General features: G+C 45.4%; 1 protein-coding gene across 1 annotated transcript in view; it reads right to left on the bottom strand.

Annotated features, from left to right (window-relative positions):
* Positions 1-15,399, bottom strand: part of reck (reversion-inducing-cysteine-rich protein with kazal motifs) — a 66,747-nt gene extending 51,348 nt beyond the window's left edge. Inside the window, exon 1 of the mRNA XM_039790206.1 lies at positions 15,222-15,399. Coding sequence (XP_039646140.1) covers positions 15,222-15,294 — 73 coding nt within the window. The 5' untranslated portion in view covers positions 15,295-15,399. The remainder of the gene's footprint in view (positions 1-15,221) is intronic.
* Positions 15,400-16,580: the final 1,181 nt, after the last annotated feature.

Genomic DNA, 16,580 nt, shown 5'->3' with positions numbered 1-16,580 from the left:
GTGGGGGGGCTATTTTAATTCCAAAGGCCAAGGGAACTTTATCAGGATGCATAGTATCCTGGATCCATGAAATAACTGGCCTTTAAAAATAAACATCTGCCTGTCTCTATGGGAATTTAACATAGGGGTGTACTCACTTTTGTTGCCAGCGGTTTAGACATTAATGGCTGTGTGTTGAGTTATTTTGAGGGGACAGCACATTTACACTGTTATACAAGCTCTACACTTCATACTTTACATTGTAGCAAAGTGTAATTTCTTCAGTGTTGTCCCATTAAAAGATATAATGAAATATTTACTAAAATGTGAGGGGTGTACTCACTTTTGTGAGATACTGTATATATATATATATATATATATAGAGAGAGAGAGAGAGAGAGAGAATAATGAGCAGGACTTACATTCTGCTGCATTCCCTTATCCTTATGTGAAGCTCTCTGTATTGTGTGTGTGCGTGCGTGCGTGTGTGTGTGCGTGCGTGCGTGTGTGTACGTGCATGCGTGAGCAACCCCTGCGGTGGTGTGTCTTCATTGTGTCTGGATTCCATCACTGGGTCTGTTACACTCATCTTTGATGCTCTAAAGAGAAGCAGGCTTCACCAAGCTGGCTGCTGAGGCCGCAGGTCTGGAGAGTCGGAGCCGGAGGAATAGTATCGGTTTTTATTATTGGACTCCCAAAATCTATCGCGGGACACCGACCTACTAGCTTCTTCTCAGAACATTTGGTCTAACTACTAGGTGATCAGATTCTTCAATCCACCTGCAGTCAAGCCTCAGCCTGGATGGAGACCATGTCCTGTAATTATCTGGCTTCAGCGCTACCAACGAGGACCGAATCGTGCGCCAGAAGCACCCCGTGCAGATCTTTGAAGACTACACCTCGGAGATTCTTAGGGCAGCGTTTAAAGTACCGGCATGTCATGGCTGAGCTGTACAACCTAAGGCTATGTTTAGATGGAAACGATGTGAAGAGAAAACGCAAAAGTGGCGTTGGGTTCTCACTTTTTATTCCGCATTTAGACGAGCGTTTTGGGGGGGAAATCTGTGTGCATATGGTGACGCAGAAGTGTGTGAAATTCGATGTAGTATGCACACCAGGCGGCTAGGTGGTGGTGTGACACACTGCCACACAACACCACCAAGTCCACGCGCCTGCGTAGAACCTTCCTTCTACTTCTCTCCTTAGTAGCGCAAAATCAAAACGTGGCGAAGCGAACAACAAAAGCTGACAATGTTGTCTGGACACAACAGGGCGTGGACCGGGAGTCCTGCCAGTCAAAATATATAGACATATGGACCGAATTGCTTCCGCAGTATCCTGTACCTGGAGGGTACGTCATATCCACACGAGAAAGACGCCATCTGTAAAAGTCAGACATCATCAAAGCTGAAAGTAGAGCCAGGCTGTGGATAGCCAACGCCGGAGTGGCCATGGGCGAGTAATCACTCTATATTTTGATTTATGTAACGAAATATGGGGTGGGTCGCCAGCCACCACAACAATAGAGGCTGCAGACTTTTTGCGTTTTTACCCTGGTGGAAACGAAAGGCACATCTGAAAAAGAAAAGACAGTATTTTTACCCGTAAGCGTTCTCGTGTAAACAGGGCCTAAGTCTTAGACCAGCACTTTGTCTGTTTCCAGCTCTCCTGCAGATCACACTGGAAAGCTAAAAATACTTTCCCATTCCCTGGGTAGGCAACAGGAGCCGGTGGCCGACTGGTGAGAACACAACGTTAAAAAAATCAAGTGAAGTGTTTGGCTTCTTTCTCTATTGTCTGACGTCTCTAACCTTATTGTTTCTCTTCAGGAGGTCAAAGACGCTGGCTGGCTGTCCTAGCACCGGGCCCTCACCAATCTCCAGCAGAAGCTCAGCACTGTGTTGTTGAGGTAAACCGGCTGCACAGCTTCTGCCTCTCCCATACTGTGTTATCCTGATTCGTTTTGGACCTTGGAGTAAACTGAACTGTCGTTGCAACTCTGACTCTGCCAGCACCAGTGAATACAACAGGGGGAGGAGAGGACGAGAGCGTGGATAAGAACATGGACAGGGAGGAACTCTTGGCAAACTCCAGGGAGCAAAGACATGAGAGAAATGTTGCTAGGCTGAAAGACACTGGAAAAGCAGTTCCTCCAGGAGCCAGAAGGCACGAGCGCGCCTCTCTCAAGCACCATGTACTGATCGGAGCATTGAAAGTATACTAGACACACATTTTGTCAATCAGGAGGAAGGCTGGGGAGTATTTGGACCACTGCACTCATTTTCCAAAGGAAACACTGATAACTGTAATTGAAAGAGCTGCTGGGATATTTCAGTAAAGGGCAAACGTGTCAGCTAGAGTTAAAGTCAGTAGGCTTCATCCTCTCACCACTATGAAGTCTATACCAAATGTCAAGGAAATCCATGTAACAGTTGGATTTCAATCTGGACCGAAAGTGTCGGACCGACCTAACCCCTAACCCCTAACCCCCTAACCCCTAACCCCCTAACCCCTAACCCCCTAACCCCTAACCCCTAACCCTAACTCATATGGTCAGCCATCGAGCCACTAGCATGGCTGACAATCAACGTATCTTCAGCTTATTGCTGTATGCTGAGTTGGTTCATTTGTCGGCACACTTTCTGGCCTAAATGAACTCTCACTCCCACCCCCTCCCTCACACACACACACACACACACACACACAAACACAAAGAAACAATGGCAGGTGACATAATAATTTGAGGGAGGTTGGGGGGGGGGGTACTGTACGAGGCCCCCGGCTGGCTGCTAATGAGAGCTGGCCCCATTCCTGCTCAACACACACAACAGGAACCCCCCATCCCCTCCCCAGCTACATTGTTACACTCCGTCTCCGGAATGAAGCACAGTGCAGTCGACCTCGCAGCTACACATGCTGGACCTCAGCATCAGCGCTTCATTTACTAAACACTGTGGCTCTTCTCTACTTAAAGGAATACGCCACTGTTTGTTGAAATAGGGCTTATCACGGTCTCCCCTGGCTGTAGATAGGTGGACCAATGCATTTTTTGTCTCAGTGCAAGTAATTAGGTTGTTTTTTTGTCTTTTGTTGGCTCACTTTTACTCACAACATGCTAACCGGCAACATAGGATTCCATTCACTAAGCTAAGCTAACTAGCGGCGGCGCTGCCGGTGCTGCACCGGACTTAAACAATGCATGCACAAAAAATGCGTTGGCCCACCTATCTAGAGCTAGGGGAGACCGTGATAAGCCCTATTTCAACAAACAGTGGAGTATCCCTTTAAACATGTGTGACTGCAATGTCAACATTAATCTGTTGACGGTGCGTGCCTACATCTGGAAGCAAGACCAAATCAGTTAAAAAAAGACTTCAATTTGAACTTTTCCTAAATACTTTTGCCATACTTTCCATCTATGTTTGGTCAAGAAACCCAAGCGATCAGACGGGACCATCATAGAGATCATGTTGTGTGTACAGTTTGATCGTACATACATCAAGCCCCAGGTCAAACTTATTTGGAAAGGAAATGAAGGCAAATGGCTTCCATATGAAGTGGTTTGGATAATGGGGATAGACAATGTTCATGGATGTTCCTGGATCCCTGAGTGTGATCATAACTGATAGAAATAATGGACAATAAAAGTGTTTTGGTTGATTGTGTTTAGTGTATCCCTTGTCCATGCTACAGGTAGTTTAGGTCAGCCCTGACAGTCCTTCATCCTTCATTAATTATTAATTACACACTAAATTAAATTGTTGAAGCCAGAACAAAAGATCCATATACTGCAAACGTTTTTAACTTGTGTCTGAGGTGGAAAAGATGTTCTGTTGATAGAAAGAACAGTGCAGCGGACGTGTGAGAACATCAGATCTGTGTTACATTAATACATCAAATGTAGAGCTGGGCAATATATTGATATTATATTGATATCGTGATATGAGACTAGATATCGTCTTAGATTTTGGATATCGTAATATCGTGATATGGCATAAGTGTTGTCTTTTCCTGGTTTTAAAGGCTGCATTACAGTAAAGTGATGTCATTTTATGAACTTACCAGACTGTTGTAACTGTTCTATTATTTGCCTTTATCCACTTAGTCATTATATCCACATTACTGATGATTATTTATCAAAAATCGCATTGTGTAAATATTTTGTGAAAGCACCAATAGTCAACACTACAATAATATCGTTGCGGTATCGATATCGAGGTATTTGGTCAAAAATATCGTGATATTTGATTTTCTCCTTATCGCCCAGCCCTAATGAAATGTAAAGAAATGTCATATTTCCAACATAGTTTAATGGCAACCGACTAGAGAATTAAGAACCAAAACTGTGGATGGAAACACGCATTTTCTCCAAATGCTGTTCAGACATTTGGATGGAAACTTGACCGAAAACTCTTCTTCCTTCATATCGTTAGTTTTCCGACTCTCTGGCGCCCCAGGTGACAAACGTCACACGGGAATGTCTGTAAGGAACATTTACATGATGGAGACCTTTATCTGACCGAAGAACAAGTATTCCCAGAGATAAGGGACAGTGTCAGCATGAGGTCTGAGATCTCATGGGGTCCAACTACGGGGGGGGGGGTTACTCAAACATTAGGGGGGGGTCAACTTTGTTCAAAGTCCCACCTGCCAATCACATCAACAGTATTTTGTTTCAGCACGTGATGGTCAAATTGAGTTTGCAGCTTCAACCAGCAAACCTCAGTCAGTTATCTGTGCCATGTGTGTGAGAACACTCTAAGAAAAACAACATCCCATCCAAACCTTCCCCCACCTGACCGAAAAAAGAGAGAAAAAACATCTTGTGATGGCAATAACCATCAAAGTGCATGAGAATTAACTCCAAATCTGAACTCTCAGTGGTGACATGATGTGGTGTTGCAACCCAGTCTCACGGCAGTACGTGAAATGGTCCCGTTATTTTAATCTACTGATACGGGTTCACGGGGACGTTTTTGTCGTTTGTTTCGCGGTGGCCAGGACGAAAATGTAAACTAATGTATTTAAATGGGAAGCATATGTCGTGGTCACAGCACGTGTACGGTAGCGAGTAGTATTAAATGCCGAAAATCCGCGTAAGGGGGTTGGTTGGGGGTGGTGGATGGGTCAAACAATTCAGGACTTTCACCCAGGAGGATGGGGATCGCGTCCCGCGTGTGGCGTTTTGTTTCCCCGTTAACCGCCCCGTTATTGTCGCATGTTCCCCGCGGCAGTTTCCCGGCGTGTGAGGCCTCCTCCCCCGGGGTGTGGCGTTTGCTTTCCCCGTTAATCTCCGTACAGACCATTTCTTGCTGGCCACCACAAAACAAACGACAAAAACGTCCCTGTGAACACATATCAATAGATTAAAAATAACGTGACCATTTCACGAACTGCCGTGAGACCGTGCTTGGTGTAAAAATGGTGAAAGGCAGGGCTGCTGCTGGGGACCGTCTGGGAATAGACCAGATTCTGCCATTGAATGTGTTTCCCCGATGTTGCGCAACTTCTACCGGCCAGTATACATGTCAGATTGAGATTTCAGTAGATGATATCAGTGCCTGGTTAGTTTCTGGCTCACTGAGGCTCACACAAAGAACAGACCGCCTGCCGGGCTCTGCTCGGTCTCGGGTACTGCTGCAGTTCACTCTCACTATAGTCTCCTCCCATTCCCATGCTCTGGTTCCACTCATCCCTGCTATCTGGGCCATATTTGGGTCATCTGCTGTTGTGAGTGGATATTGACATTTAAATGTCTAGACCTCAAATATGGCATGACCCCAATTTTTCAGACTTATTTTCAGGAATAGCAAAATATCTCACGCATTAACCGCATTTAGAAAACCTGAATATACTTTTTTTTTTTATATTGGTGGGTAAAGGGTATAAAGTAAACTAAGCTGGTTTTCTAAAAATTACCAATTTGGGTAACACAAAGATATCGCATGAATGCTATGTTACATGTCATGACTTAATGTCTAATATCTAGAGATGCACCGATTGGCCGGCTGGTGACCGGAATTTGCCGATTTTCACGTGATCGGCCATGACCGGCGACCTGCCGGTCAGTCTGACATATGCCGATTTCATGCCGGTCAAATGCACTCGGGCGCCGCATGATAAACATCGCGCAACATCAGCGCACCGCCGCTCAATCAGCTGTTTATGAAATGTCATAAAGTCGTAATTATACACGGCTGCTCTACTGATCTCAGGCCAACGGTCAGCCGCTCTCTCTCTCTCTCTCTCTCTCTCTCTCTCTCTCTCTCTCTCTGAGGCTGAACAACTGGAACATGAAAACCGCACCCACTCGGGTCCCGTGAAATATGACAGCTACAGTTTATCGGAAAATAGCGTTGGGCACCCTGACTCTGATGAATTTACTGTTTATCAGAGCCCAGATAAGAAGCTAACATTAGCGAACGCTACAAACTCCTGCTGAGTATCAGGTGATACTAAAGACAAAGGTTTTGTCCTATCAGCTTCAAACAATCATATGAACCTGTGAGCCATGTGGCAGCTGTCAGTCATTCGTCTGCTAGGCAGAAGAAGCAGAAACGAATGTGAAGCGATCAGATTGTTAATGTAGAGAGAGAGAGAGAGAGAGAGAGAGAGAGAGAGAGAGAAGAGAGAGAGAAAGAGAGAGAGAGAGAGAGAGAGATGCAGCAGGAGCTCCAGTCCCCTCGTACCGCAGGCAGAGAGGAGGTGGCGGGCCGACTGACACAATGTGTGTTCATCCGCTCAGTACGTCGGACGCTACAGTTGTCATCAGCCCATTAAAGTCTACAATAATAACCCTTTTCCCATCCTTTTTAAAGCACGAGGGATTTAAAAGGGCACTAATTGGTTCAGCTGTGACTACAGACACATCCTCTGACAGACACATCATCACACAGGATGGGAGCCTCTCACACAAACATATTTCGTTATTACTGGCTCATCGATGAGGAAAAAAAAAGTTAAATCCAGAAGAAGCTGTACACGATATGAACTCAGTCACACCATAAACAAAAAAACAACAACTGTGATTTAGGGCCAACCACAGTCTAATTGATTTGGTAAAGGCAATACCAAACGGCTCGTCATTAACATTCCAGAAAACATCCACAGCCAAGTTTCCTGTCTGTTGATTCCCACTGCAATAAACTACACAACCATAATAACACTGAGGGTGGACTTCAACTTTTCTGCCGAATCACAGCATGCGGACTATTACAGAAAGATATTTCCTTCAGAATCAAATCCCAGTTGTAATCTGTGAACGGACTGTGAGCTGCTGCTGCTCCCCCCTCTCTCTAAAACTGTGACATTACTCTGGCTTCTCTCCTGTGTGTGTGTGTTAGGGGGTGGGGATAGCTACAAAAGCTTCATTGCTTCTATGAGCTTATAATTCATGTGCATGTTAAATATTTTGGCAGTAAAAAAAAAAAAAAACCCACGGCTTTAAGCCCAATAGCCAGGCCCTAAACACGCTCCCTGTTCACCCTGTAAATGTCTCACGTTGGAACCGTGTGAAGGCCAGTGTGGACAGGATTATTATTGGATGGTTGTCATGAGGAGACAGCAGGTCCAGCCCGGCACAGGCTTAACAACACTTTCTAACGTTAAAGTTCAGCTTTAAAATGATACAGAAAGCCCTGACTCTTTCCCCTGGCTACGTTGAACAGATGAACAGCAGTGGCGCGTGTTAAGAGTGTGTAGGAATACTGCTTCCTGCATTCCTCAGAGCCGCTGGGGGGGGGGGAGTTTAATGGATGGAGGTCAGAGGTCACTTCCTGTGCATTGATTCATTGAGATTTAGCATGAAGAGAGGACGTTTGGTGGAAAACACATTTTTCCCTATATCCATATTCATTCATCATGTAGAAGATAAAGTATGCTCTCCGTGTTTCTGTCTCTTTTCACACAGGAGGTGCGAGAGAGGTCCCTGAGAGTAAACTGAGGGGCCATCCACACACCTTTTTGGTGTAAACGTACATCGTTTTTGGCCGGTCGTCCGCGCTTTTTTTGAAACCTGGTCCCAGGGTGAAAAAATTCAAAAACGCCGCCCTCGCGGCTTCGTTTGGACGGCAAAGCCGCATGCAAAATTACGAATCCCACTATGGCCACGCCAAGACCCGCCCTACGAAGGAGCTCGATTGGTTGGGGTTAGGCATTTCACCTCGAGTGGTTAAGGTTAGAGTTAGGGGATTGGTCAGGGGATAGGACCTATACATGTAAGCATGGACGCCTGGCCAATAGTAGTGTGTGAATGCTATTGAAGGGCGGGTCTTGGCGTGGCAAGCCACATACTTGCTTACTGTGTATCGATGATGTCATTGCCACACCGCCACACGTCCTAATGCCCACAACCACATGGCACCGTAGCAATGGAAGGTAGCATATAGCTAGCTAGCTTGTGTTTGGTTTCTTCCTCTACTGTCTGTTTGTATACAGCGCGCAAGCATGCTCCGCCTCTTCTTCTCTGTTTTTGGTGAATTTCCGTAGCAGAAACAGCGCCACCTATAGGCCTGGCATATGAAGTAGCGTGTTGAGTCATTTACAAATGGATCCGTTTGGACGCTAATTTTCTCGGAACGATGCCAGGGAAGTTGGCAGTCGGGAGGGCAAAGAGAGACCATGAGCCAGTCCTTTACAGGTCTGTGTAAAACATCAATCAGACAACTTCAGTGTATTCAGAGTGCCGCTGCCCGACTCCTCACTGAACCCCCCCCCCCCCCGCTGTTCTCAGAACTTTTCACTGGCTTGCTATGAATCACACAGTTGATTTCAAAATCTTGTTATTGCCTCACAAAGCACTGCATGGTTAGGTTAGGTAGCATACAAACAAACACACCAGACACACACCCTCCAGCACGCCTGAATACTAGAGCAGATGTCACACACACACACACACACACACACACGGCTCCAGATGGTAGTGTGTCCTTCCCCCTCATTTCATATTCGATTAGCTGAATCAAAGGAGGACGAAGACCTGACCTGTGTGATGGGACATGACATAATGAGGAGCATATGGCCACATACCGAGACGCGGGGAGGCAGAGAGGAGGGATTCAACGAGAGGAAAAGCATTTCAGTGTGATGCATCTCCTTCAGGTGGAGGTGGAGGTGAGAGGTGGCACAGTGTAACTCATGACGGTGATTCTCCAGGCATCACTTCATAACTGGCTTTGTAAGGCCAAAGGTAAAAAACATTTCTCGGGACATTAGTCCGGTTTCCATCCAAATGCGTCGCAAATTTGAACCGCATTTCGAAAAGCGAATGAATGCTTGTTTTCTACCCGTTATGTGAGTTGGTTCATCGAGATAAGCTGCAGCTCCAGTCAGAAAGCCATTTTACCACTGCAGAAGAAGAGGGCGCAAGATGACTTCATTAAATGAGTGCCAGATGGGACCCCTAGGTAGCTCAGCTGGTAGAGCGGGCGCCCACATATAGCGGTTTACTCCACGACGCAGCGGTCTGGGGTTCGACTCCGACCTGTGGCCCTTTGCTGCATGCCCTTTGCTGCAAAAGAATCTTAAAAAAAAAAATAAAAGAGTGCCAGTCGAACCCCAAACAGTGAAAAACAATGTCGAAAACTTGATGGAAATATGACGTTCCTGTTTGTTTGAGTCAGATTCGTTTCCATGTAAGCTGTGGTATGGTCTGCTGTCAGAGTAAAGATTTGTGAAGAACGGTCTGTGGATGGGCAGACCCACTGTGTCCCTGCCTCCAGTGCTTTTCTGTTCCCCCAGTGAAGAACCTGAACCCCTTGCATGGATAACCCAGGCTTACAGACTAGCAGATCCTCAGCAGTGCCGCAGGAAGTTCTACAGCAGCAACACACGGGCCAGCTTCACACTGATCACACTCACACAACAGCTACCGTAGAGCATCTAAAGGCCCGGACACACCGAGCCGATAGTCGGCTGTCGGACAGTCTGGCGAGGTCGGTGACTCGAGTCTGTTCGGTGTGTCCCGTGCCGTTGTCCGTCCGAGGGGCCGTCGTCCTTCATTTTGGCCGATTTGACATGTATAATCGGCGGGGCGGGCACTGCCGGCAGTCGGACTCAAACGACCCATCTGATTGGTGGAGAGCTAACCCGGAAACGGGGAGCGGAATGAGGTGACTAGAGTCTCTCAAAATCTGACGAAAATCTTTGTTGATCTGAAATGAAGACAGAGTCAGCAACTGCACGGCCTATTTCTCTCTTAAAAGGTTTTCAGAAACACGTTTCAGTGAATTATTTTAGTACAATATGAGATCGTATTCTGAACGAGCCGCCATGACAGTCTGGCTTTGAATTTCCCGGAGGAACCAGACCCACATGACGCGTTTGTCCAATCAGCTGCCGGTTTTAATTTTTTTAGCCGACAATACAGATTAGCGCCGCCTGCTGTTATGGAGACGTACTGCGTCTCGTCTCTTCGGTGTGTTCTGAGGCACTTTTTGGACCAACTCAGGGAGACCGATCAGTCCGACTGGCTTTTCCGCCGACGGTCGGCCGTCGGCTCTGTGTGTCCGGGCCTTTACACACACAGCTCCTGCTCCAGACTACAGCCGCTCCATCACTTGCACAACACAAACACAGCTGTTAAATCCATCTATACAGTACGTGAGTCCAACATGGTGTCTGAAATATAAAAGGCTCAGGGCACACTGTAGGGTTTGTACCAATTAAATGCCTTTACTTTACACGGCAGTAAGTGCTATGAAAGACCAAGGCATGGGGCCGACAGCGGAAAGGCAGTACAACCAAAACAAACTTGATCTTAAGCTTGTTCGGTTTAATTTCCATGTCTCCAAACAGTCTACTGACACACTACGTTCTCTGTGGGATCAGTAACAACCAGTCAAGACGACTGGAGTCCTGTACAATAAAGTTCCATCGTATTCAATTAAAACTTAATTGCAGTTCTACTCAGAGTGCTTCTGGCAAAGCATTTGTTGCAGAACAATTAATTTCTGGGGAGAATGCAGAGCTATATATTCTAACATGAGAAAGATGTCCAGGAAATGAGCAGAAAATGTAATTATCCTGGAATAGCCTTTGACACAGTGAAGAGCTGCAGAGCCAATAATTCAGAGAATATTAAACTGCTGCAGCCCCAAATCAAAATAGATCTGAGCTTTAGTCCTGAGGGAAGGCTTCTCATTGGCCGACATGCCACCAAGGCCACTAACTAAACAGTATGATTTCTGACTTTGAGTTATCGAGTGGACAGAAATATTGTAGAGCGTATAAGGGTGAGTCACGTCTCCATGTATGAATTGTGATTATTGCTGTGTGGCCTACTGTGCGCTTGCGACTTACAATGACTTACAAAGATACAAAACAGCTACAAGTGTATGCACTATACAGGATTTACCCTATTATACTTTATTGACAGGAATAGATAGGTCAAACAGCCAGCCACAAATAGTCCCTAAACAAAGCATCAGGCTGTCTTGGAGATTTCACATGAACAACGGTTAAAGTTACTCAGGCTACCGAAGAATACCATAACTCCTCTAGGGCTGCTCCCTCTTAGTCGATTAGTTGACTAATCGGTCGTTTTGGTCTTAGTCAACTAAGATTTATATAGTCGATTAGTCATGTTTTATGCTTTTTTCAAGCTGAATGACTTATTTCCAAGAACCATATGAGCACATCTCTGGTAAACACAAGAATTAAAGTGGCGCTTTTGCATGACTCTTTGCGGAGAAACTCAGATTTACAGATCTGTCGATTAAATCAACTAATCGATTAGTCGATACAATTGAACGAGTGTTAGTCGACTAAGAATTTCTTCAATCGAGCACAGCCCTAAACTCCTCCGTTCAATTAGACCTTAGCGACGCACCCCAAGCTTCCATCCTTAACAAACAGCCATGTATATATCGGCTCTTCCAGTCTCTCCACTGCCGGCTGTTCCAATTTAACGGGAGAGAGAGGAGCGAGAGGGGTTAGGATCATCTTCAGCCAGAGAGGACATTATTTCTTCAGCTTCTTCTTGCGTTGTCACCCCGGTGGGAGGTGTGCTAACAGGGCTTGCAGCAGGTGAATTAGTCGTGCTATTAGCGTCATCGCTACATGATTTCTTAGTTAAACCAAAATGAATTAAACTGCCTTGTTTTCTTTTTGCCATGGCTATATGACGCTTACTGCAGAATGGATTTCAAGGACTTTGCGCGACGATTAATGGCCTCCAACGTTTATATTTTTTTCTGCGAATCTTTCAGTTAACATGTAGCCTACTAAACATGAGTTGAATTTGCACCGCAGCACCGCCACATTTGGTGTGGTGGTGAAGTGAAGTGCAGTCATGCTGAGTTCATGAGCATAGGGTAGGCTCAGGTCTACGTCCGTAGTAGCCTATATTATAATTTAACGTCTTTAATGGTAAGAGATCGCACAGGGATGGATAATGAGCGTTGATTAAGATTAAATTACAATGCCACATATGGCAGACACCTTCCGATATGAGAGACCCCCTCAGATTTTTGACTTTGGTGCTTTCGTAATTTGAACACTGGGCAGGCGCCATCTTGGGAAAACAGTCACGACCAGTCGAACGATGAAAACCGTGCAACCAGTAACCAGTAACATAGCTCAAGCATGGCGTTCGGCGTTTGATTGATGGTGACTGTTTTCCCAAGATGTCTTTATAAACTATCTTTTTAATAAACTGTCTGTACACATACAACGTTCTCAATGCTTCGGTTTACATGTAGGGACCCTCATTATGTTACCGTGGAAGTGTGGTGCTATGTTGAGCCTTGTTAGTATAGAAATAGCGATTTCTTTTTACTTTCGCGTGACCCCCGACGACTAGCGTTATAAGCTAATTAGCGGTTTGGGCTAAAACTGGTCACATTCGATTAGCAAGAAAACATATCCCAGAGAACGGTCGGCTCGGTAACCACGTGTTATTAACCCCTAGATTCATTTTGCGCCGGAACTGTCCTTTAAGAACAAGCTATTTATTTAGTTTTCCATTGTTCCAGCAAACTATTCGCAGATTAATTAACACTGCTTTTCCAACGGTCGCATCGTTTCGATGAGCACCGTGGATTTTGGACTAAAGCCAAACCCAATAGCACCGGTGTGGCACCGGAAAAACAGGGCGGCTGCCTTCTGGTGCTCTGAACTCAGAGTCTCTGGGGGAAAACACAGCCGGGTCAGCGGTCACTGGAACATTCTGAAACGTTACTTTGACTGAAATCATTGGGCCCAGAAAGACAAACTGTCAACCAAAGAGCTGACCCTTAATGTCTCTGTCTTTATATTTAGCCTGGGCGAAAAGCACAGGAAAGTGTGGGGAAAAAACTGTGGGGAATCATTAGATTTCATAGTCAATTCGAATATCGCTATGCCAAGGTATAGCCAAGAAATGCACCCGTATATGCTTGCACTTTCATCTTGTGCTCACAGAACTATAATTAGGTTTGCGGGACTCAGGCCCATGGCTGCTCGCGGTGGACATGGGAAGAAAGGGGGCTGCCGTTCACTCTGCCGCTGCTTCCCCTCCTCCTCCTCCTCCTCCTCCTCCCAGTCTGCTCTCAGGACTCAAATTGGTTCCAGATGCATTCTCTCCCGGCTCGCCTCCACGACCAAAACACAACAGGAAAGAAATGAAAGAGAGAAGTTTTCGCAAACTCCTACAGAAGTACGGAATTAATGGAATTCCCACACTAAATAAGTGAAGCCATTATCTCCCTAACAGCGTGCTGCTGTTCACATCTTTTGGGGGCTTTTCTGAGAGCTTCGTGGCTGTCGCCAGCCGCTGGAGACAATGTGCACCCCAAATGAGGATCTGAGAGCTGTGTTTCTTTCATGTTCCTGGCAGATGTGTCAGGGAATAAAAAAACTAAAATAAAAACTGTACAAAGTGATATTTAGCCAGAGCAAATCCACATCCTGCACCCATGTGGACTGAACATCAAAGAGCAAAGCCATTTCTGAGCCCGGACTCTCGCTGAGCCGGGACAACAGCTGAACACGGCTCGCCAAAAGGCTCCAAAATGTAGCAACACAGCGCAAAGTGGCAGCTCCATGTTGACTCAGTCAATCTAACACACACACACACACACACACCTCTGTGCTTTCTGAATGCCTTCACAGCTCCAGAGGATTCATTAGCACCTAGGGGGCTAACACAGACACACACAGACACTTTGATTTCCTAGTGGTTTTCTCACCTACAGATGGTGAAACATGATTGTTCACACACACACACACACACACACACACACACACACACACACACACACACACACACACGTGACATAAAAAAATGACAATAACTTTGCAAGCAGTTACTTATTTTGTTTGTATTTGTATGTCTTAACAGTTATTCCTAGAAGCTGAGTGAATTTGCTAATGACCAAAGAGGCGTCCATCGCGGTAACGGTCCCTTTTCACTTTTTTTTTTCCCCCCTGATCCGCTATGTTGCTCTGTTTCCTTCCTATCTCACACGGAACCCAACACGTCTACTTTCACGTCTATTAGGCTAGTCAAATATTAGCCGACGGAACCCAGCGGGGAATGAAAGCGTTTATCTAAATTAACTACGCCACAGTTGGCTTTAAACTTCAAAGGCAGATCGTCGTGTAGTCAGAGCGCGCTACAGGCTAACCCCCCCTGACACTGCTCTCACACAGAGCGCCGTACTAACATTACAACCATGGATTCACTCAACGCTCGCGCGTTAAAATCACCACTATAAGCCTTTTAGGAATATCACAGATGCACTCTTTAATTCGGCCACCAAAAAAAATCCACTGAACGTGATTCAATTCCACCTTTTCCAATTGTTTCCCCGGTCTTCCGACAGTGTTTTTCACACCTAACGGCACACAGTCCGCGGTGGGCGGTATAGCTCGATGTGGACTGGATCAAACGGGGCTTTTATTGAATAAAGTGCTGGCTGCTAGACATTTCGCTGCCCGGATTTACCAGAGGACTTTCATAATTCGGAATACGACCTAATGAGTAGTCTGCGAGGTGCTCAGGTCCATTAATAAGCAAGGGAATGTCACATTGCGGGATTTGGTGAATGGAGTTTGGCGTGATGTTCTCACTACAAAAGAGCGAAATGCATCAACAGGATGCCAGCTGTCAGTGAACAAGTGATGGCTTTACGCCTGAATTATACACTGTCCTGCCATTTATCAGCCAGCTCTTAGCAGTGCATTAAATATGGACACATGATCGTACAGTTCAATCACAGACAGACAGACAGACAGACAGACAGACTTGCGTTAACGTTACTCACCCTGAGCTCGGAGCGGCTGGCAGTGAAAGTTTACGGCGAGGAAGAAAGTGATTATCTGGAAACACACACGCATCTTATTGAAATCCTAAAGTGCATCGTGGACAAGAAGACATAGAAAACACTGGTGCTGTGACATGCTCCATTGGTCATCTGTTAACTAACTAACTAACTCTCTCTCTCTCTCTCTCTCTCTCTCTCTCTCTTTTTTTTTTTTTTTTTTTTTTTTTTTTCCCCAGCCCCCGGTTTCCAGAGGACATGCGCAGAACGGAGAAGGAGACCGGTTAACGGTGACCGCTTTTTGATCCAGAGACAGAGAGGAAACAGCTTTAAACAGATAAGAATATAATCCAAACACCATAAGTGCACTACTTTTATGAAAATATTGGATGGTAAGTTTTGCTTGCAATGGATGTATATGTTCCCCATTGTTTTATAGATTAGTATCAATATCCAGTGGTGGAAGAAGTATTCACATCATTTACTGCAATAAGTACTAATACCACTCTGTAAAAATACTCTGTTACAGTAAAAGTCCTGCATTACAAATGTGACTTAAGTAAAAGTATATACCATTTTAGAAACTGCAAAAAAAGCTTCAGAACAGTTGCGTGTTTAATGGTCTAATTATTTCAGCTGGCCGTTATATTGTTGGCTAGTTTCATTTAGAATAAAATGTTATTCTACTGTATGAATGTAGCCCTTTATCACAGGGGAGTGTTTAAAAAAGAAATGACAGGACCCAGAACAAGGCAAATGGTGCTTAGTTTCACATAATTACTAAGAGTTGATTCTCTGAACATTACAAAAAAGACATGAGATTTCCATAAAACCTAACCAGTAATTCATGTATGTTCTATTTCAACACACAAAGGGTGATCTGGGAGCTGAGAGGAATGCTTGGAAGCCCTTTGACCGAGTCCACGTCCAATACCCAGAGACAGAGCAAAGACTTCTGGATTCTTTCAAGTTCTTAGGTAATTCATAAGAAAAAAACAGGAATATGTTGGGGGGGGGTTTAGTTTTATCAGAAATGTTATCAGTTGGTCTACAAACAAAAAGAGATGATGGATCTGCTGTAACAGCCCCGGTTGAACAGAGCCCGTCCTCTGGTGAAGACCAGGAGGCGTGGTTGAATGCTCGGGAAACAAAAGGTATGTGAAATGTCTTTTGGTTGAATGAAGACAGCCCGTCTTATTTGGGCTCTTTCTTCACACAGTACTGTAGATGGCCTCTCTTTACGCTCCCCTCATTCTCTGATACGTTCCAGCAGCAGAAGATAGCGTTCAGGTAATACAGATATGGCGATCTGCCGATCTACCCATCCAGCGACAGGAAGTGCGGTTTCCCCCCGGGGGCCTC

Source organism: Perca fluviatilis, chromosome 22 (genome assembly GCF_010015445.1).
Source record: "Perca fluviatilis chromosome 22, GENO_Pfluv_1.0, whole genome shotgun sequence".
In the NCBI taxonomy this organism is placed as follows: domain Eukaryota; kingdom Metazoa; phylum Chordata; class Actinopteri; order Perciformes; family Percidae; genus Perca; species Perca fluviatilis.
Note: the sequence above shows the minus strand (reverse complement) of the source record. Positions and strands in the feature narration are given on the sequence as shown.